We start from the raw sequence: 22745 nt of genomic DNA, 5'->3' as shown, positions 1-22745 counted from the left end.
GTAAGCACACTGGGTAAGGGACTTGACCTCTTATGTGCTATGTGTGGAATGAGATTAGCAATGCTGATTTCTCAACCACATGAGATCTTCTCCAGCAGACCCACCACCTTGGCTTACCATGAAACTGAGTTGATATTTATTAGGCATACAGTAGTACCTGAACACAATGATACACAGACCTTGGTTAAATAGTATAATATTTCTCATTTATGCCTTATATTGGTTATGATTTTTTTTTAGATATATCTATTTCCCATGCAGACTCTTCAAAGCAATGACAGCCACTACTGATTTGTACCCTCCATGTCTCTCCCATATTTGGAGTGAATGCCTCTGTGTTCTAAAAAAGGAGGTGTGTTATGGCACCCCAGCACTTAAGAGGTTTAAGTCAGGAGAATCAGCCTGGCTACATAATGAATTCAAGTCCACTATGGGCTATATAATGAGCTCCTGTCTCAAAAAAATACACTTAAAATGGATTATACAGATATTAGAGAGGCTTAGATGATGTTCCCTTTTGTTGTTTTTGAATCTTTGATCCTCAGCTATGTATCAAAAACGCTGTGACAACATACAGCTTCACCACTTTGCTTAAGTAAGTGATAACTACCACTTCCGAGCTTTCCTTTATCAAAACCAAATACCTCCTATAAATTAATCTTTTCCCAGAGATCATTATTTTCTCTGATGGCAAATTGGGTGGCTTTGGTCTTTCTTCAGAGTGTGTCAGATTTTAATTCCAGAAAGCTCTTTGGCATGCCTGGAGAGAGACTCTATTCAGTCTCTCTAGCATGGGCTATGCAGAATTTATGTTTGTTTGTTTTGAGACAGGGTCTCACTAGGCAGCCTTGGCTGGCCAGGAACTTGCTGTGTAGACTAGGCTGGCCTTGAACTCAGAGTAGCTTATACTCTTGAGTATTTGGATTAAAAGCATGCACCACCACAAAAATTCTGGCTCTATGCAGAGTTTTCAAATATTTCAGATATTCTCTCAGTCTATACATATAAATTTATGTGCCAAGCATACCAATATTACTGATGGCCATCTCATTTCTCAAAGCACATCAGAATTCTCTCCACTATGAGGCTCTGCAAGACATAGTGCATTTTTAAAAAATGTTTTTTCTTATGTGAGTATTTAGCTGCAAAGAAAATGTTTTCTCCAGAAATTTTCTATCTACAATGGCTTGAGATCCAATCTGATCAAGAAGACTAGATTTGAGCCTGCTTGGAATTTGGCTTGATACTGGTTGTATAATGATAGGACATAAAACAGCTGCAAAAGCCACCCAGGAAACTTGAAAGAATTTGAATGGATTTGACTTTTAGCCCAATAGCTACACCTGGCAAGTAACCATATGCTAAAAGACTAAATAAAATTCAGGTTAACTTTTTTTTCTTAGTCATTTTCCAAAGATTTTGAAGATGAGATGTTTTTAGATGCAATCAGAAAAGTCTATCCTGATAAAGAATAAAGTAGAATTTGGAGCAAAGATTTCCATTTCCACAGAAACACTGTTTTTATTGCTGTTACTTTGTTTTTGTTTATATTTTGAGACAAGATCTTACTCTGTAGCCCAGGCTACCTTCAAGCTCACAATCCTCCTGCCTCAGCCTCCTGGGTGTTGGGATTACAGGCTTGTGCCATTAAATCTAGTCATTTGGGCGCCTCAGAGAATTTTTAAAAAGAAAATAATATTGTTTATTTATTTGATTATGATAATTTACATAAGGCCATTTTCATGCAAGAATATAAATTACTTTGAGCAGATTCCCCTCCAGACCCCTCTCCACCCTCCCCTTTTAGGCCCTGCTCCTGTTAGTTTTCTGTTTCCGTAGACAGTTTTGCATGTATTTTCTCATTTCTTATGCACAATATGATAGTGTTTGTAAGTTTAAAATCTAGGATCCGCACATGACAGAAAGCATATGGTATTTGTCTGGGACTGAATTAACTCAATGTAGCTATCATTGGTTGCATCCATTTTCCTGCAAATGTCCTAACTTTGTTCTTCCTCATTATTCTGAAAATAATTGCACTGTGTACATACACCACTTTTTCTAATCCATCCTTCTGTTGAATGGCTTCTGCATTGTTTCTGTAACTGTATTGAATAGGGAGGCAGTGAACATTGCTATGTAGGTCAGAGAAATAGATGTCATATTTTCATATACTTCTCAAAAAAAACTGGGCTTTGAGGCTTATGGTTAAAAAATCAACTAGTATGCATTTAAATACAGCAGACCAGAATGTAAAACTAATTTAGTAATAACAATGAATTCGTTCAGTGAACAACATAGTATTGTTCATGTCAGCTTCCCAATGGCTGTGCGACTGAGCAGTGACTCAACACAGTCCTCACTTGTCACCTAAGGGGTTTGTTCAGGTGGTTTCTTAGTCCCAGAATCAGCCAACTCTAAACACAGAAAGTTCCTTACCTTTGCGCCCGGGTTCTCCTTTGTCCCCCTTTAAGAGTGGAATTTGGGAAGGCCCAGAAATTCCCTTCTCTCCTCGTTCACCTTTGGTTCCTGGGCGTCCTCTTTCTCCCTTTACTCCTGGGATTCCAAGGCTGCCTGACAGACAAGAGTAACCTTATCTCATAAGTAGTGCATTAGAAAACAACGTTTAGTTTGGTCCTATACCAGGCCTCCTGAACGTGGGTGTCAGTAAGGAGGCCTGAGCAGTCTGTGGGGCCTCTGGTAGTGGAACAATATTTATCCCTAGTGTTCGAATGGACCTTGAGGGATAGACATAAAGGGATACTCTCTCAGCCTAGACACATGGGGGAGGGCCTAGGCCCTGCCCCAAATGGTGTGACAGATTTTTTGAAAATCCCCCATGGAAGACCTCAGCCTCCCTGGGGAGCAGAAAGGGAATGAGATGGGGGTTGGTGGGGGGGGCAGGGGAGGAGGGGAGGGAGAGGGAACTGGGATTGATATGTAAAATAATATTGTTTCTAATTTAAATAAAAAATTTTAAAAAAGAAACCAACATTTTGGAGAGTGCATAATCAAACAGAACAGCAGAACTTGTTCATGTTTCCAAATGCACAGCTGCTTAACAAAGACAGTGTAAGTTTGCAGGGTGACAATAAGATCCATTCCAATGGGAGAAGGGAATACAGAACACACATGCACAAAAATCAAATATATTCTTCACTCGCAACTATTCTTTTTTAAAGAACAAATGTCATTTATTTTGAGACTAAGTAAGTGAACACCATCACTCACCTCTCTGCCCCTGTGACCCTGGTTTCCCAGGAAGCCCTGGAGGTCCAGTGGTTCCAGGATAGCCCATCATCCCAACCTCTCCTTTCCTGCCTAGGGAAAAATTAACACAAAGTACTCCATGAATATGAAAAGCAAAATAAAATAATTTAGATGGAGACTAAATTTTGGGGGGGACTGGATAGTTTTTGTAAATTGGAAGATAGCCAAGTTTGTGTAAAAGATGGGTCAGCGTCTTTTAAATGTTCATTGGCCTGTGTGTCATTACAGCAAATCACACCATGGTTGACAGCATAGCGCCCTGAACTCCTGAACTTCATTTGCCATCTCACCTTCTTCCCAGTGAACCTTTCATTTTATTCTTTCATAGTACTTAGTGAAATTACTTTTTTTTCTTCATTTGTTTAAAGTAGCATCCTAAGTGACAAGGTTTTATTCTGACATTTTCATTTACGTATGCCATTATACATCGTTCTTATTCATCCTAAAGTTGGTTTTGAAATGTAGTTTTTATTGCTCTCTTCTTATGGGAGATGTGAATCTAGTGCCAAGAACAGAGCCAGGACATGAGAGAAGCTCAGTAATAGGAACGGAAGCAAATGTGTCAGTTAAACCATTATCTTGGTCTCCTCCCTGGAGAGGAGAGCAGTGATGTCCTTATGACACTAGGAAACAGAAGATTCTTTACAAATGAAGGAATGGTAAAACTACCACAAATTAAAAAGAATTAGGAAGAAATAATATTATGAACAGTTCTGTGACCACACTGTAGATGACTTAGATACAATGTGGAAATTTTTAGAGCAACACAGTACCAAAATGGACTCACAATGCAATCGAAAATCGACTAGAACTGTTTCTAATCATTATAAATATACATCGAACTGATAATTATGTGTATGGGTGCCTGAAGAGGCTAGAGGAGTATGGCAGATCCCCTGGGGCTGGAGTTACAGCTGGTCACGAGCCACCTGGTGTGGGTGACATGGTAAAAGATCAAATGGTGTTAACTGATGAGCCATCTCTCTAGATCCCAAACTGATCATATCAAGATTTTCCACAAAAAAAAGAGTCCAGAGCCAGATGACTTTGGAAGTGAACTCTATCAAGTGGTCAAGGAATAGCAATTCTTCATAAGCTCTTCTAGGAAACACGACAGGAGTACTCATTCCAGTCTGTTCTCTACAGGGCCAGCATTGGCTCAAACAGGACTGAGCCATCACAAGAAAACTGACCAAATACTAGTTGATACCTTACAATGTGAAAATTACTCCACAACAAAAATAACCATATATTGGGTTATTATAAAATGTAATGGTTCTCTTCTCCCATTCTCCCACCCCTTGACCCTTCCCTCTTAAAATGATTTAGGAGAAAAAAATATACTAGCATAAAGAAAAAGCATACAGTGTGCAGAGTCACATGAAGGGAAACACATGAAGGAGTCTTAGAAGACAATGGCACAAAGGATACCTGGTGGCCCTGGGGATCCTGAAGTTCCCGGATATCCTTTTTGGCCAGGTGGTCCCATCTCACCTGGGTGACCTGGCATTCCTGGTGGTCCAGGTTCTCCAGGAACTCCTGACCTGTCTAAGCCTGGGAGGCCAGGGTCTCCTTTTGGCCCCGCATCACCTCTTCTACCTACAGTTGAATAGATGGAGAGATGACCACGTGACTTAACAATTGCTTTCCCTACCTACTCAAAAATTATTTCAGTTTTGATGCTTGGCTACACGATGCTGGGTAAACAGCACACTTATTAGTGTGTTTGTTTATTGTCTTTCCCTAAAATTTCTCAATCCCCATTGCACTAATGTTATCTATTTTGCGGGGGGGGGGGGTCATACAGTGATGAAGGTAGAGATCATATGTCTATTTCTGAGTGCTGCAGGTGCATTCTGGGACTGTTCTTTATGTTGTTTCCCAATCTTTCACCTTAGACCTACATAGCAGCTCCCAAGAAGTGAACTCCCACACACTTTTGCAAACAGTAGTGCCACTATAATGATTAAGGTGTTGGCCAAGAATTTATCTGTAACAAATAAGCAGAATGCTAGTCTAGAAACACTAATGGAGTTCTAAAGAACTTTTTCTAGAAACCATCACCAAATCTGGTTAAAAGGGTCCAAGTAGGCAAAGTATGTTTCACAGTAACTGGGTCATGCAGCCTTATTCACTTCAGTTTTATTTTCATAAATATTGGTTTCATGTTGCTCATGACATAATCAAATACATATTTTAGTTTACAACTAAACAGGCAGCTTTGTGTACATTTTCTCTGTTTTAATTATCATAAAGTTACTATTTTCTTTTTGGAAGTTTTAATAGTAAAATATTTATTGAAAGTTTATATATATTAAAATATATATGAATATATATTAATCACTCACTTTCCAGTCTATCTTTATCTTCTAATCTGTTCATGGAGTTCATATTTCCATATATAAAAGGGACAAATCAACTCACTGTGTCAAGTTTGAGTCTCTTTAAGTAACCAGTACAGACTACTATTGGAAATACCCATAAAAGCCAGGATTACATTTCCAAAAAAACATGTCTTGCTGAACAGCAGTCAGGACTTGTTGCTGGACAGTTTCCATATTAAACAGCAAAGGACAGAGCCAGAGGCTGCATCGCCTGCCTCCCTTCTTCTGAATGGGAGGCTTTCCTCCTACCTGGTTGCCCTTTCAATCCATTTAATCCTGGAAGTCCTTGGGCGCCCCTGGGTCCCTGTGTGCAGCTTCCTGGGGGCCCTTTTGCTCCAGGTGGTCCAGGCTGTCCTGGGTCTCCTGCAACAGACAATCCAGGGGTTTGATCAGGTGCCAAAGCACAAGGTTCCAGTGCTGCTGTCTCCTCATCTTTCTGTAAATTCACCTTCCCAAACCACACCTATATTTAATACCATCAACATGCTTGTATAGAGGACACTCACATAAGAAGAAAGAAGTAAGGAGGGGAGGAACATAGAATGGCCACATTGAATGGAAAAAGAGCTAGGCCCCTTTTTTTCTGATTTATTCACCAAGATGGAAGTGCTTAGAGCCCCCTAGGACACCTACAGTGGACCTCACTGAGGAGAAAGGTAACCCCACTTGGTGTTGTACCTGGAGGCCCATCAAGCCCATCTTTTCCTGGAGATCCAGGGAGACCTGGAAGCCCAGGGAGTCCAATTTCTCCATTTTCCCCAGAATTGCCTCTTTCTCCAGGAAAGCCGGGTTTTCCTGGTTCCCCAGGTGTGCCTAATCCTGGTTCTCCCTGCAGCAGAGACATTAGGTTAGTGTCTCCAGTGCAGTGCTTCTCAGTTCTTGTTAGGGGTGCTCGGAATTTGTTTGCATAGACACCACAGTTCAACAAATACTTCCCATTCAACTTTAGACAATGACCTTGCCACAAAATGCTGCATCAGGATATGCAGTCCATACTCACTGAAGAGAGCACAAGTGCCCCTATACATGCTGAATGTTTATAAAGTCATTAATAAAGGAATAGAAATTCAAGCATCCACAGCAACTTAAAAATTGATATCTACAAATGTCCTGAAAAATCTGTATCTTTATAAATATACTGACAAATTCTAAACCCCAAGTGTCTTGTCTGATATGAACATTGCAACTATTGATTATGATTGCCCCTCCCTGAAATCAGTCTGTGATTTCGTGGTTGCAGACCTTGGCTCCTGGGTGGCCTGGCTCTCCAGGACGGCCTGGCTTTCCTGGGGAACCAGGACAACCAGGTGACCCTTTTGCTCCTGGGAAACCTTGATCTCCTATAGAAAACACAAAACAAAAGAAACAAACATTAGAGATTAGTCTCATAGAAAGTTTATGAGCAATATTTCCTTTATCAAATATATTTATGAGGTATCCAGGTAGAGAGATGTGTGTATGAACGTTTGGATGACGATAAAACCAGTTGATAAATTGGAAGTTCAAAAACAAAAACAAAAACCGAGTTCTAAGTAAAATTGCATTGGCTCTGAAAATTGTTTCAATAAAAAAAAGACTTAAACTTCAACTAATCAAATGCAGATTATGGAGCCCTGGTCCAACAGATACATCGACAAGACAACTTCCTGGTCCTCTAGCTCTTAGGATAGTTCTGCTGCCTCTAGTTTGCTACATTTTTCCAGAAAGTGAATTAGAGTTGCAAAATTGGCATGCAAATTATTAAGGGAGGGTCCAGGAAGGACTAGGCAAAATATGGGCTAGGCTACATTACTTCATGGAGGAAGAAACCCATGAAATTAGAGTCAAAACTGCTTTGGGATTGTATTTTCATTTACGAACTATCCCTTACTTGGATGGCAAGGATGGGCAATGATTAACAATGACTTATTGACAAGAGGTAAAATATCAAAATGATTGTATTTTTAATAATCAATTTAGGCAATTGTGAAACAAACACGAAAGCATCATAGAGCCTACAGTTCTATGTAATAGTCAAGAGCCTGATGGTTTTTGTTTGTTTTGTTTTATGGATCCTGGACACAATTTTACTTGATGTGATTATTAGAGGAGCAGCTCAAATTATTCAGTAAAAGCATCTGGAGTTTGGGGGGTGTTTCTGTTTTGATGAAAATAGCATCTCTCTTTTTTTCTTGTCAAAAAAGACATATTTTGCCATCTTGAAATTATGTATATGTTTGTGGGTATGTGAATAAGAGTGCTAAGACACACAGACACCAGAGACACCAGGTTCCCTCTGGAGCTGGAGTTACAGGCACATGTGAGATGCGTGACATGGGTTCTGTGTATCAAACTCCAGTCCTCTGTAAGAGCAATATATGCTCTTACCTGTTCAGCCATCTCTCCAACCCCTGTCATCTTTTCTTAAAGCAAAATAGCTACTCTAATTATTTTCATGCTCACAGGGAAGCCTAGAGTTTTGTTTTGTTTGATGCTATGGGATGAATCCAGCGCCTTATTGATTGATGCTAATCACACTGCCGTACTATAGCCCCAGCTCATTTTGTAATTTAATAGGTGTGAAGCCAAGAAATATATTAATCTAAGAAGGGCAGAATTAAATAAAAAACATTCTTATAGCCAGAAAGAATTGCTGTTACCATTTTGGTAAATTACCTTCCAGAGTTTTTGTTTGTTTGCTTTGTCTGCGCTTTTAAAAAAAAAGTCTGATTGGTGGGTGTGTGCGATGGCTCAGCATATAAAGCTTCCTGCTGCCAAGCCTGATGACCTGAGTTCAGCCCTGGGACCCACAGAGTAGAAAGAGAGAAAGGAGTCTGGCAATTGTCCTCTGACTTCCACATATACTCCGTATCCTCGATGGTGCACAAAATAAGTTAAAATGGACAAAGAAAAAGTATGATTGAGATGGTATTGCATGAATCCATGTGAATGCTCTTTTCACCTAACATTGTCCTAAGACTTCTGAAGAGTCTTGGAAAGCTTCATTTGGGCAGCACATCATAGCTATTTCTTATTTTATCCACTATCCATGGTTATAGCTTCAAAATATCCACAGCAAATAGTTTTTAATTTACCCTTAGGTCCTGGAGGTCCAGGAAATCCAACCCCTGGCAGTCCTGGTTCTCCATCAGGTCCAGGAAGACCAGGATCACATTTTCCCACAGGTCCAGGCAAACCTTAAAAACACATACATGTGTACCAGTGACTTCCCTTCATTTGTTTCCCAAAAGAAATGTCTGTATTCTCTGTGTCCTCCCAACACTTTCTGGAAATTGTGAAATAATTTTTTAACATAATCTCAGCCGTTCTTCCCACTTCCATCCAGTGAACTAGAGGTCAGGAGCTGCTATGAATTTTAAAAATGTAACTTAGGCCGGGCGGTGGTGGCACACACCTTTAGTTCCAGCACTCGGGAGGCAGAGGCAGGCAGATCTCTGTGAGTTCATGCTAGTCTGGTCTACAAAGTGAGTTCCAGGACAACTAGGGCTGTTACACAGAGAAACCTGTCTCAAAACAACAATAACAAGAATACACTCACGCACGCACGCACGCACGCACGCACGCACGCACTCACACTCTACTTCATTCTTTAAGATCCTAAATATTTTGACCTATATGTCTTTCTCAGAAAAATCAAAATTAAATTTCAAACCACTTTAGCAAAGAAATCAAGTTTCAAAATGAGGTTGCTGAAGGAAACACCATGATCCATGGGGGAGGTATTGCTTGCTCTCCCACCAGAAGCCGCAGGGATCTTCTGCTCTATAACCTCTGTAGGCAACTGTATCCATTCTCTTTTGGATCCGTTCTCTCCTGTTGCATCAGGAGCCCCAGGGGAGCGTGTGGGTAATCTCAAAGGACAACAGAAAGCCCCCTGCCCGCTTGCTTTTCAGAATGGCCCCTGCTTTGTGCTCTCTTTCAGACCCAACAAATATAATTTTTCCTTCTAACAGGAGTAGTATTTTCTCAGGAACGTGAGAGGCCCACCTGATGTCATGGACTTTATTTGGTAAGAGGGGTACTCACCAGGTAGACCTCGGCGGCCAGCCTGACCAGGGGGCCCTGGAGGTCCTGGGGGACCTGGAACTGGTGTAGATGGGCCAGGTTCTCCTTTAAAACCTTAAGAAAAAAAAACATGATTGTTACGTATTAAAGTATGTTTTTACAACAGTGGGAAATATTGTAAGGGAATCATAAACACATCCCAAGGAAAATAAAACAAATCCCTGTAGTTTAGGGGTAACCAGTCTACAGAAACTTTTCTGCTTTGATCTGCAAATATTTATTGGCATCTGTCTAAGCCTTGCTTTACTTAATAACCCAGCAATTGGGGTGGTGATGGCTGGAGAGATTGGTTAAGGGCCTTGGCCATTCTTCAAGGGGACCCAGGTTCAATTCCCAGCACCCACATGATAGCTAACAACTGTCTGTCACTCCAGGATCTGACATCTTACATAGACATGCATGCAGGTGAAACACCAATACAAACAAAATAGAAATTATTATTATTAATAATTATTTAAAAATAGCCCAGAAGGCTGGTCTGTTGAATGAAAGCTTGCTTGTTCCAGAAAATGATACTAGGAATGGAGCTGGAGAATAGTGGTAGGGTACCAGTTTGGATTCCTGCTATTCATGGAAAGTTAGTGTGGTATATTGAGCAAAACAGCAAGTGTGACTCAGCCTTTGGGCTCAAGTTTGAAGCTTGGCACACTGTTTGCAAGCCCCATGAGCTTAGACACATTTCTTAACCTCTTTGAGAAGTTTCTTATCTGTCACTGTGGAAATAATCGTTACCTAGCAGATACATTCAAGGCAATGTTCTGAACATGGTGGCCCATGGTAAACCATGTCTGTGATTAGTCTTCTCATAGGTGTGCATTAATAATAATGAAAAAGGTATGGTTCCAGTACATGATGGGAACATCTGATAATGTAATTTATGATAATGAGCTCCTTAATTTATGATATTCATATTTAGAAAGAACAGAAGACAGCTGGATGAAAGATTAGACAACAGCCAATAAACCTCATAAAGGTTCTGATTTGTTACAACTACATAACTCTGTCATTGTGCAGTAGCCATAGAGGACACAGAAGTATGGCTAAATTCCAATAATTTCATGTATGGACACTCCAATTTGGATTTGATAAGTTTTTATGTGTAACAGAATGTTGTTAAATTTTTCTTCAATTATTAAGAAAGATGTAGGAACCACTCTTAACTTTTGGGCCACATAAAATCCACTAATGGGCTAGGTTTGGACTTTCCACACAGCATGCTAAATCCCTGGATGAGAACAACAGCCTCCAAAGTTAAAAACAAAACATAAAATAAGCTTTACACACATGTGGATAAAAGTATGTATTCACTTGATGACATATATGAACACTATGGAGTGTTACCCAAATCTTATATAGAGAATATACTATGATCATTTGGACAGCATGGGTATCCTAGCAACCACTGTCTAAAGTGATCATAGAACTGGTAACTTTACAGGAATTCCTTGTTGAAAACACCACAAGATGAGGACCTATTTCTCCTGGACAGAGAATTATTTTCAGCACCTATAGGTCACAAGAGTCCCATGGGCTTTAAAATTATTATCAATGACTTTTCATCTATCTTAGCTATTTTGAAGTTTTGCTTGTAACCTGGAATCACAGATCCAAGGGAAGACACTTATTCAGGTCAATTTATTTTTGTTTAATTTATTTAGCTATTTATTTATTTATTTTTTGCTTTTTTGCCTCCCCCAGGTGCTTGTAAACCCTTGGAAAGTGTATTGATATCAGTCATAGATACCGATGATTACAGGAAGTTTCAGATGAGCTGCCTGTGACAGGGGACATGGATTTTCCTGTCATGTATTTACTTTCTTTTTCCAATCTCTGAGGAGACATATTTGTCAGGAACAAATTTATGTTTATATTCATTATTATGAAGGAGTTTTGCTATCTGTGGGACCATCCCCACTTCACAGAAAAGCAAGACTTGAAAAAAACTAACCAACCGGCTTCTCCAGGTGGTCCCGGGGCTCCAGGTACTCCTTGTGATCCCTTCGGACCTGTTTCTCCTTGAGGCCCATAGCCTGGTGGTCCAGCTGCTCCTGCAGGTCCTGGAGGCCCAGGTGATCCAGGAGCCCCTGGAGGTCCTGGGTCTCCTTTCCTTCCACTCAGGGCCTGTGACAATAGGAACATGTTTGGCAGTGCCTCAGTTCAGTATCTCCTTACCACAGATTAGCATTAGTTCAAATAGGGGGAACACTGAGGCTGTCTGGGACTCCCTGGTCCTATAAATGCACCAGGAAAAGCTGCCTACCATATCTACATTCAGAGGGAATCAGATTCACCTTGTTAGAGAATCTGTTAATGAATGGTGTGTGTGTGTGTGTGTGTGTGTGTGTGTGTGTATGAGAGACAGAGAGAGAGAGAGAGAGAGAGAGAGAGAGAGAGAGAGAGAGAGAGAGAGAGAGAGAATCTTCAAACTTCCTTATCAAGTTTCCCCAAACTCTCCCACATGAGATCTTTTTATTGGATAAATCTGACTAACCCTTTGGAAAAGTGGAAAAGTTGGCATTTCGTAGATTAATTTGGGCAAATTTCTCACAAGTATATCATGGCAGACCCTTGATGTGTTACTCTGTGACATATTCAGTTGAATGTGTGAGAAATTATATCCCATGAAAAGAACAACATTTACACGAACAGAAATGTTTTAAATATTTTCCCTTCATTTGACTAATATATCCCTAAATAGTGTATCCTATTTTTGATTGTTTTTTTTTGTTTTGTTTTTTTGTTTTTGTTGTTGTTTGTTTGTTTGGAGACCAGGTTTCTCTGTGTAACAGCCCTGGCTGTCCTGGAACTCGCTTTATAGATCAGGCTGGCCTCAAAGTCGCAGAAATCCACCTCCTTCTGACTCCCAAGGGCAGGGATTAAAGGCATGCGCCACCACCGCCCAGCCAATATTGTATCTTTTATGCATTTACTTAGAAGAAGAACGACCCTAGAATGTTTGCTAAAAAATTTCCTTGCTAGTAATTTTCTCTTGTTTCCTTTTCCCTTCTTCTTAACAGTCTTGCCCCTCTCCCCCTTTTTTTTTATTTTGAGAATGGATCTCTTGTATCTCATAATGGCTTAAAACTTTCTACATAACTAAGAATGACCTTGTACTTCTGTTCTGACTTCCTCCAGCTTGGATTACAGATATGTGCAATCATGCCCCATATATCCCGTGTTGAGGATACAATCCAGAGCTTCCTCTATGCTAGGAAGGGCTCTGCCAACTGAGCCATGTTTTTTGGTGATCATGAATTTTTGGTGATCGTATTATCTCCAGTTTGTGAGCATTTTAGTATAGAGTGAAAATGTAAAAAAAAAAATAAATAAATAAAAAATAAATCCTAAATACGAACCAGTTCACCTCTAGGTCCTGGCAGTCCTTTTGCTCCTGGACTTCCAGGAGTTCCATCGAAGCCCTTTCTCCCTGGTAGGCCTCTGAGCCCAGGATCACCTGGGTCACCCACTTGCCCCCAGGGTAAAGGTGTTTCACCTTTGCTTCCTTTCAGTCCTGGGTGTCCTTGGTCCCCTGGGAATCCCTGTGGTGATACAAAATTGAGTTGGTTTTCTGCTTTGGTAGAACTGTCCTTAGTCAGTCTTAAATAACATTAGCAATAAGAGCTTTTCAATTTTAATAAACATGGATTTCCCCCTAAAACACATTTAATATTTACATGTTGACAGACACAGGTAGTTCTGTGTTTATATAAAACACCCAATATACACATACTATTAAATACATATGTTAGAGATTGATTAGTTATTGTAACACAAAGACCCACGACACCTCTCTCTGAAGAGTAGACAGCCCAGTGCCCACATCACAGAGACTGCCCATACGCCCTCCTTAGTCTGAGTCTCTCTTCTGCTCTAGGGGTAAATGCTATAACATGGATATCTTTTAGCATACATTACTGTTGCTGGAGGGGGGCTGCTTTTCAAGACAGAGTCTCAAACTGTGGATCAGGCTGACACTGAAGTCACAGAAATCCTGTCTCAGTATCCAGTGCTAGGATTACAGGTATAAGCCACCATCTTAACTGTTAACATGAACTTTTTTGTGTGTCACAAATATAGAAATTCTACATGGAATACCACCATTGTAATTCAGACTGTTTCAGTGTTGATAAATTTTAACATGCATTTCTTAGTTATCAAATATAACTTTTTAACTCATTATAATGAATAGAATTAATTACAGGATTATATATGACACAGTATAATGACAGATGATCAGTAATTTTAACATCTATATTGAGATACAAGGGTATATAAAGATATATTGAGGTATAAACTACATAGCATAAAATTGATCCTCTATATGTATGTATGTAAATAAATATGTATACATATAATTATATATCAGTAAAATTCAATGATATTAACCATAATCAGCATTAAGACATCTTCATTGCACCCTTAGATACCCTCAAATCTATCTATCATCAATGCCTGTTTCCACACTCAGCCCCAGGCAATGACCTAATTTCTGTCTCTGCTACCACTAAAAATGACATGTAGATAAATAAATTCACTCATTTACTCAAGAAGTACCCGTGAAGCACTTCCGTTCTCTGAGTTAAAAACCTACACTCTGCCATCGACTGCTGACCCATGGGAGGTGCAGTCAGATTTCCAGAGGACTAGGCTTTCCAAGCTGAAGCTAGAGTTTATAACCATGAAATCTTACTGCAAATCCTGGGAGACCTGTACTTCCGGGGGACCCCAGGTTTCCTTTCATACCAGGTGCACCTTGTCCTCCTGCAAAGCAATGTATTACGATTTGTTGAGCAAAGCAGAGCCGTGTATGGAGAAAGCACATTTCCTTGTGAGAACAGAAAGAGAATTTCCATTCTGAACCAGCCATGCAATCAAAAGTTGTTAACCAGAGTGCACTTAGATCCCAGCTTCCCAGCCCTGGCAACCTTGCAATTTTAAGGACATATATATTTATTTTTCTTGTAATAAAAATAATATATGTTCATTGAAGAAAATTATACAGGAGAAAAAACTGTAAATCTACCACCAGAAAGTTAATATTTGCTCAATTTTAGTTATATGTTGCAAATTTTATATCTATAAATTCATTAGACTCAGATATGTGCCATTTTAGAATCATGTCCTGTACATGTCAATAAGTATAGATGTATAGATTCACTTCAAAACTTTTTTGACTATTATCTGTCTAGGCTATCATATTTTTAAAGCCAGCTGCTGCTAAAAGACTAATGAAAAAGAATTGAAAATGCTGGAGTATAATAGGCCGAGTGACTGACAGGCCTCTTAAATGTGTCCTTCAGGCTCTCTTACTACTATCACCCCCAGAGCTGTGCATATGGCTGCTAATTTTTTATTGCACTCACATGCTTACAAGAAAAATAAATACTGAATATAACCTGGACTCTCTCAAAAGTGGACTGGCGGGCTGTGTATTTGGCAATCTCTGGGTCTCCTGCAGGACATCTTTACAATTCCCAGGTGGGAAGAGCCTTCACTAGAATGCAGCTACCCAAATGAAACTGGGAAAAAGATGCCAGGCTTATGAGATTTTGGCCACAGCCTATTTACTTTCCTGTCCTTACAAAGTCACAAATTTTCAAGCAAACTGTCCATACCTGGGATTCCTTTGACACCATCCAATCCTGGAAATCCAGGGGGACCAGGGGGCCCTGGGATGCCAGGGCACTGTGTACACGGAAGGCCTGGTTCTCCTGCATTGGGACAGTGCATGCATCGGTTTCCAAGCCACACAGACTGGTCAGAAAGGACAGGTAGTTCCCACCCACCAGCATTTATTGCAACATCTTTTAAATGTTGTGAAACTAATCACTGTGTTAATTTACATTTCCTTATATACTCTCTTGTTAGCTATGACTCTTTGAGAGAGGAAAGCCGAAAAATCTACACAAAGCATCTTCTGTTTCAGTTTCTCCCTGTGCAGGTAGGATAGACTCTCATTTAGGGTTAGCCAGCAATTCATTGCATGGCTAATGGGTTACCGATTGACAGATAAGTGGATACTTCTAGGTAATTCGTTTGAAAAAGAAGTCATTCTCTGACTAGTTGAGATCACTGCTGCTTGGATAGGGAAAAAAATCAGTTATGGAAGCGGGCTTTTTAAATAGAATAACACTGGGTTTGAACAAACCTTTGGGCCCATCCATTCCTGGGTCTCCTGGAGGTCCTATATTGCCTGGCACTCCATGGTCACCAGGTGGACCCGGGTGAAAAACAATGTTACCTAGGAAAAGACACCATCAAAGATCAGTTTTTGTCTGGGTATATCAGTGGTTAGACTGCTTGTCTGACAAGCAAGAGATGCATGAGGCCCTGGGTTCAATGATCAACACTGACACAACACAAAACAACAACACCACTGCCACCACACACACACACACACACACACACACACACACACACACACACACACACACACACACGCTCAGTTGATTTTTATTTGCGTTCTTCGGAAAGCAAATTTTCAATATACATATGATTTAACATGCATTTCCTCCGTCCTGTTGGAGGAAGACGAACCTTTAGAAGCTTACCTACAACTGATAAACACGTGCCGGCCAGCTTACAAAGGTGTTTTGTTTCACTTAGACTTTCTAGGGTTATACACAGGCATATGTGACTGTCTGTGTTTAGATTGGTTTGAGTGGTTGTTCTTAGGAAGTTCTGTGTCACCTATCTGCCATAGGACAATGAACTCCTAAATACTCCATTTTATATCTTTACCTGGACGTCCTGGAGGTCCTGGTGGGCCTGGCAGACCTGGTGAACCAGGGCAGCCCAGGGGCCCCGGAGGGCCCATAGTGTCTTTTCCAGAGAGTCCTCTCTCGCCTTTGCTTCCTTTCAAGCCTGGCTGTCCAGGGGGTCCCCTGAGGCCAGGCCTTGATGGTCCTTGGAAAAAAGAGCCATTTGTAGTGTTACAATTTTTTTCTGATGAATATTTTTATATTTCAGTTGGAAACAGAAAGATATATTCTTATTTACAGGAGTTATACCATTGATAGCTACATAAAGCATGTAAAATAAAAAGTGACTATCCTTCCTTCCTTGGTGGCCTTGTTAGATTACATCATACTAAGACGATATGCAAAACAGCCCATTCCAATTCATTATAAGGAGCAGAAACAGGGTCTGGGCTGCGCTGTAGACTTCATGTACAAAGACTTGTGAGGAGTTCTTGCACGTGTGTTATTTTATGGATTTTTTTTTAAATTAGAGAGTAGAGAATGCTTAATTTTGGCACCCCCAATTGAGAAAGAACAAGCTGTAATTAAGATGTATTTCCACTATGAAAAGGTGGGGAAAGGGCAGACATATCTGAGTAGAGACGCTAGGTGAGATGGTATAGACCCAACTCTACTAAGTCAGCATGTTGCGATGAGAGGCCATCTTGAACTTCTGCCTCATAAACAATTGAATTATTAGGAGGAGTGATATCACCACCAAAGGGCTAAGAAACCAGCTGGGTTGTTAATTGAGTCTAAAACCAAATCCTTCTGATCATTATCTCCTTCAGAATCTTGTAATTTTCTGTTCACTACCTTCTTAAAGGAGAAATTCTTTCCTTAGGGGCTTGGGATGGAGAAGGACGTCTTCTTGAGCCTTTATCTGGATGCTGCTCATTCTAGCTTCAGGAGATACCCACCGCTAACGTGTATACATAAGTGTATATACATGTGTGTATGTAGCAGGTGTCTACAGGCACACACAATATTTGTCAGTTTCTGTGTCTGTTAAATTTGCTTCCTTTTAAAAGAACATGGCACAGTCACCATTGATCGGTTCTTGTGAGCACATCTCTAATGTTAGTCTTTATCCCCTGGAGGGTAAAGGTGCAAATGATGCAGAGATGAAAATGTAAAACTTTACAGAAAAAGTGTCAAATATGGTGGCTCATGCCTTCAATTCCAGCACTCAGGAGGCAGAGGCAGGCGGATCTCTGTGGGTTCGAGGCCAGCCTGGTTTACAAAGAGAGTTCCTGGATAGCCAGAGCTACACAGGGAAACTATCTTGAAAACAAAACAAAACCTAACCAAACAACAAACCAAACCAAACAAAGCCAAACAACAACATCAAAAACAAGCAAGCAAAAAATCCAGCAAAAAACAAAAACAATTTTACAGAAAAAGTTTCATTATAATGTAGGTATCCCTGTAGATCTTGTATTATTTAACAAAAATGGTTATTTTCAACCAACCTTCTTGCTGTGACATCAATGTTTTTCTACCTTTGTGCCACCTCTGAGGATCAGGGCTCCTGCTCATACCCCAAAGTCATATGCTTACACTTAAAATCCTTGAGAGTCACTTTATCAGTTTTTTTCAATGCCTGCCACTGCCTACTTAAACAAGTGGTCACAAATATCACTGCGTTATATTTGTTAAGCCAGAAACTCATTTAGATTAATAAATGGAAATTTGTCTTTTATAAATAATATGAACTTGAAAAAACAGTGGTTTTTCCCATTTTAATAGCATTTTCTCATGGGTACTCAAAGAAACACAAACATACCAGGACTTCCAGGAACTCCAGGTGGACCACTAGGACCTGGGAATACATTATACCAATTAATTGCTTGCAAAGTTATAGGTACTCCCCATCCACTGTTTAAATCTTCTATGAGGACATCATTATAGTAGCCATTCAACTTTTAAGGTATACCACTTACACAAAATTTTCATGTAAAATATGAAAATTGGAAACACAAAAAATACTTCCACTTATTTAAGTAGGAATTCCCCTCCCCCTTCCCCTGGAAACTCATAGTTCTATAAAGAATACTGCTCATCACTTTGAAAGAAAGACAGAGCAATGATGGTAAAGGATTTGGGAAGAAGTGTATCCTCACCCTGTGGGCCACGGGCACCTTTGGGCCCAGGTGGGCCTGGTATTCCTTGATCTCCCTTTTCCAGGTACGACACATCATAATATACTGTCTTAAAGAAGAAGGCAAAGAATAAATAGGAAAGTTACTGGAGGACTGTTCGCCAACCCCGCTTACTTCAGTCTCTTCATTTTGGCCTAAAAAGGAATTTTCTTGTTTTCCTGATTTCAGAGGTTTTTATATTAGCAGAAATATTGGCCATGCCCATACAATGCTTAAATGTATAGACAAAGATGACTATTCTGATATCATTATTTATATCACAGGCTTTCAGCTAGAACTACATTTAATTTAGTTACTTTTTTAAAAAATCTTTCTGTGATGGGAATCAAACTCAGGGCCTTGTGCATGCAAGCACTGGGCCATAGGGCTATATCCTTAGCCCTAGAAATACATTTTATAATCTGAGTCAACTAACACATTTATATATTTGTTGACTTAAAAACTAAAATAACAAGAGCCTTTATTTAGGCCTTGTATATTACATTACAAAAGTTACCAATAACAATGATGTAATAGTGATCACCCTAAGTTCCACAATATTATTTGTACAGCTGCCAGATATTGGTCTCTACTGTAGCTTATGATTTTCCTAGCAATTCCACAAAAGTTTTTTTGGGGGGTGACTTGCATCTGAAATAGAAAGATACAGACTTTTGGGACCCACTTTCATTCAGTGAGTTAAGTTATGTAGCTTGGGGGTCTGAGAGCTGCATTTAAAAAAAACAACTTGTTTTATGTATGTGAGGGTTTTCCTGCATATATGTGTGTGTACCACTTAAGTGCCTGGCACCCAGAGACTAGAAGAGGGCATTGGATGCCCTGGAACTGGAGTTACAGATAGTTATGAACCACTATGTTTGTGCTGGCAGCCAAGCCATTTAACGGCTTTTTCTTAAGTTCTAATCATCTCTTCAGCAGCTCACTTATTTAGAGAGAGAGAGAGAGAGAGAGAGAGAGAGAGAGAGAGAGAGAGTGTGTGTGTGTGTGTGTGTGTGTGTGTGAGCACACGCGCATGTGCACTCGTGTGTGCGGTTATGTGCATGGAGGTGCAGCTTCCAAACGTGGCTAGAGGCTCGCATCTCCTGAAGCTGGGGTCACAGGTGATTATGTGCTGCCAAGGGTGGGTGCTAAGAGTCCAACTCAGGTCCCCTGAATGACCAGTAGGGACTCTTAACTTCTCTCCAGCCTTGAGAATTACGTTTTTTAAATGAGATGCATCCCATGACTCTTGCCATCCCGGGTCATGTACAGCTTGTACAGTTCGACATACAAACACTGCTCAGCACACTGGCTAAGAGACTGACTGCTTTGGAAAAATGAGTGGAACTGAGAGCTAGCAGGCACTCCCATTCTTCTCATGAGCCCTGCAGTGTCATCAGATTCATGTCTGTGCTAGGCAGGGTGGTGTTCCCAGTGCAGTGGAGCTTGGGTTGTAAGGACTGGTTCCTGCTGACCTGCCCGAAGCCTATGACTGAGCTGCAGCTGCCTGCTGTTAAAAGTGGGCCATGCTTAAGGAAGGACCAGGCTCTCTTGTCCCTAGGTACTCAGCAGCCTTCTTATTCCGCTTTGAGAACACAGGATCACCTTGGACAAACTGACGAAGCTAAGGTTTATTTTTTCTTGTTCTGAGTCCAAAATGGGCTTTATTAGCACATTCTAGGACTCAAACATAATCAAATAGAAATATTTATCTATTGCCAAATGGGTAAATAATGACATCAACTAGTTTTTGCCTTGGCTTGATAAAAATGTAAATTCATATTCGTCATAACAGCGAATGAGAAATGCTGATTTAAAACTTGCTCAGTGCTTGAAGGAACTTGATGTTGTTATCTCTGGTTACACTTACTGGACCAGGAAATCCTGGAGGGCCAATGTCTCCTTTCCATCCCTGTACAGAAAGACAGTTGCAGATGAATATACAAGCCCAATGCAGCATAGTGAAGAAACAAAATGCAAGGTTTGACAATAAGTCAATAGTCAATATTGTGTCATTTAGGTTTAAGATGCAAACCAGATTACAGGGGCATTGCCTTTAAGTCATCTCCTTGACCAGCCCTTGTCTAGGTGGAGTTTGTCTACAAGGCTGGGAAGAAGGGGATGTTAGCTTGTCTGTTCTTCTCCTTCCCTCTTGTCCCCTTTACTGAATGGTCACATGCTATGCATGTCCACATTCTCACACAGACTGTATATGTATAGCCAGGTCAAGGTTGTAGTTAATGGTCAGTGTATCCTTTGTTTCAAGAGGGCCATCCAAAATTCTTCCAGGACTGACTATTAAAAGGCAAACATTGAATCTGAACACACATCTTTGCATTTGTGAATTATTTGTGAACAATGGCAGCATATCAGAAGCAGGTGGTATAGAATACAGTACCCAGTTAGCTGATTGGGACTTTTCAGGGATACATGACCCAGGCTGAGGTCCCAGGGTCCAGACTACATGACCTCAGATGACCAGATGGATCACAGCTACTGTGGGCCTTTTCTGATAGCCTCCTCATAGGGACCTGATACTTCACTAGAGAGAGAGAAAGCCGAGCCAGCTAGTGTCAACTTCAACTACACAGAGCAGGGCTTTATCTCTTCCTTGAGAGCCATCTTAAATGTTTCTCTGTCCTTTCATCTAGGCAAATATGCTTAACAGCCAAGAATTTTTCCTGGCTCCTTTTATTATTTACTCTCAGGCATTCAAATAAATATGATTTAAAAAAATCACAAAGGTCTTTCCTTTCTTTTCAAACTACTATCAATGATCCACAAAATAAGTTTATATTATTCCTCGGGGAATCTCCGTGTCTAACCCAAGAGTGAACCAGCTTGCTCTCCAAAGGCACAGACAGCACTGTGATAACCAGCACTGTTAGAGGGAGAGGCAGGGGGAAGAGCCAAGAGGAGCCACAGGGCTGACAGAATGTCTGGTCAGCGTCCATAGTTCTCACTGCACATATTTATCCAGTGATCACATTTCACTCCGTGACCCTCTTAGATTCCTGGCTAAAGGTCAAGTCACAGCTTTGAATCTCAATACTTTGTTAATAAAAATATAATTTTTTTTTAAAAAAAGCAATACATATGGGCAGGCAAGATGGCTTGATGGGTGAAGGTGCTTGCCATCAAGTCTGACAATCTAAGTTTGATTCCCTGAACCCACATGGTAGAAGAGAGAAGCAGCTCCCAACAAGTCCTTTCTGACCTCTACCAGTGAGCTTTGGCTCATAGGCCTTCCCCCAATAAATAAATAAAAGTGAAACAAAAATCAGTACAACAACAACAACAATCTAAAGGAGATAGAAATTTAGTAAGACAGACTGGACGGGATCTGTGAGCCACAATGAGTGAGATCTTGGATCACACACACTCACAGGAAAAGTAACCACTGTCAAAGGTGCCGAGGAAGGGAAGAGAGTCCACAAAAGCCTGCCATGTATTTCACAAAGACAACCTTCTCATCTGTGAAATGGGACTCACACCCATTTCCCAGGAACAACTTTTGGATGGAGTAGTAATATCTGAGAAGTATTCAGCTGGGCAAATGAAATGCTCAGTAATACTAGCAGCTTCCGTTATATGTGGAAACCTCAGAAGACAGATCCAAAACATGTACTTCAATTCAATATCGCCTAATGTATTTTTATAAAGCCTGAGATTGCAATTCCTTCTTACTGTGAAGGTAGGTGATGCCCAACCAGTTGGAAAAGACTGAAGAGAGGATGTTACCTTAATGCCAGATTCACCCATTAATCCAGGAAAGCCCCTGATGCCCTTGGCTCCCTAGAGAAAAGGTAAAAGATTAGAGTAGGCAGTAGATTAGAGGACATGAGTCAATTGCATCTCAATGAAACATGTGCAGTCTGAACTTACCTAATTTTAAAATATTTAAGATTTATTTTCAAAGTCAATACGTAATAGTCGTACAAACATTTGGTATACAATGTGATGTTTCGAGATCACATTGACTGTATAGTCACAGTGTATCTACTAGATTGTGTACTTCATGTATTGACCAGGTCATGGAACTAGGGCAACCGCCCCCCTCCATTGTCTATCATTTTGTTATGGTATTAAAAATCCTCTTAACTATTTCCAAGTAGGCAATGCACCATTGTTGATTCGAGTTACCT

General features: G+C 40.4%; 1 protein-coding gene across 1 annotated transcript in view; it reads right to left on the bottom strand.

Moving 5' to 3' along the window:
- The window catches only part of Col4a3 (collagen type IV alpha 3 chain), a 117692-nt gene that overhangs the window by 23943 nt on the left and 71004 nt on the right, over positions 1-22745 (bottom strand). The window contains exons 17-34 of the mRNA XM_035438850.1: positions 22342-22395; positions 20467-20512; positions 18583-18666; positions 18246-18281; positions 16461-16625; positions 15868-15960; positions 15335-15430; positions 14410-14480; positions 13076-13258; positions 11672-11840; positions 9681-9773; positions 8729-8830; positions 6897-6994; positions 6333-6483; positions 5904-6017; positions 4702-4869; positions 3232-3321; positions 2440-2574 (exon numbers count right to left, since the gene is read on the bottom strand). Coding sequence (XP_035294741.1) covers positions 2440-2574; positions 3232-3321; positions 4702-4869; positions 5904-6017; positions 6333-6483; positions 6897-6994; positions 8729-8830; positions 9681-9773; positions 11672-11840; positions 13076-13258; positions 14410-14480; positions 15335-15430; positions 15868-15960; positions 16461-16625; positions 18246-18281; positions 18583-18666; positions 20467-20512; positions 22342-22395 — 1948 coding nt within the window. The remainder of the gene's footprint in view (positions 1-2439; positions 2575-3231; positions 3322-4701; positions 4870-5903; positions 6018-6332; positions 6484-6896; positions 6995-8728; positions 8831-9680; positions 9774-11671; positions 11841-13075; positions 13259-14409; positions 14481-15334; positions 15431-15867; positions 15961-16460; positions 16626-18245; positions 18282-18582; positions 18667-20466; positions 20513-22341; positions 22396-22745) is intronic.

The sequence above is a fragment of the Cricetulus griseus genome, chromosome 2 (assembly GCF_003668045.3).
Source record: "Cricetulus griseus strain 17A/GY chromosome 2, alternate assembly CriGri-PICRH-1.0, whole genome shotgun sequence".
Lineage (NCBI taxonomy): Eukaryota > Metazoa > Chordata > Mammalia > Rodentia > Cricetidae > Cricetulus > Cricetulus griseus.
This window is presented reverse-complemented; position numbering and strand designations above follow the sequence as displayed.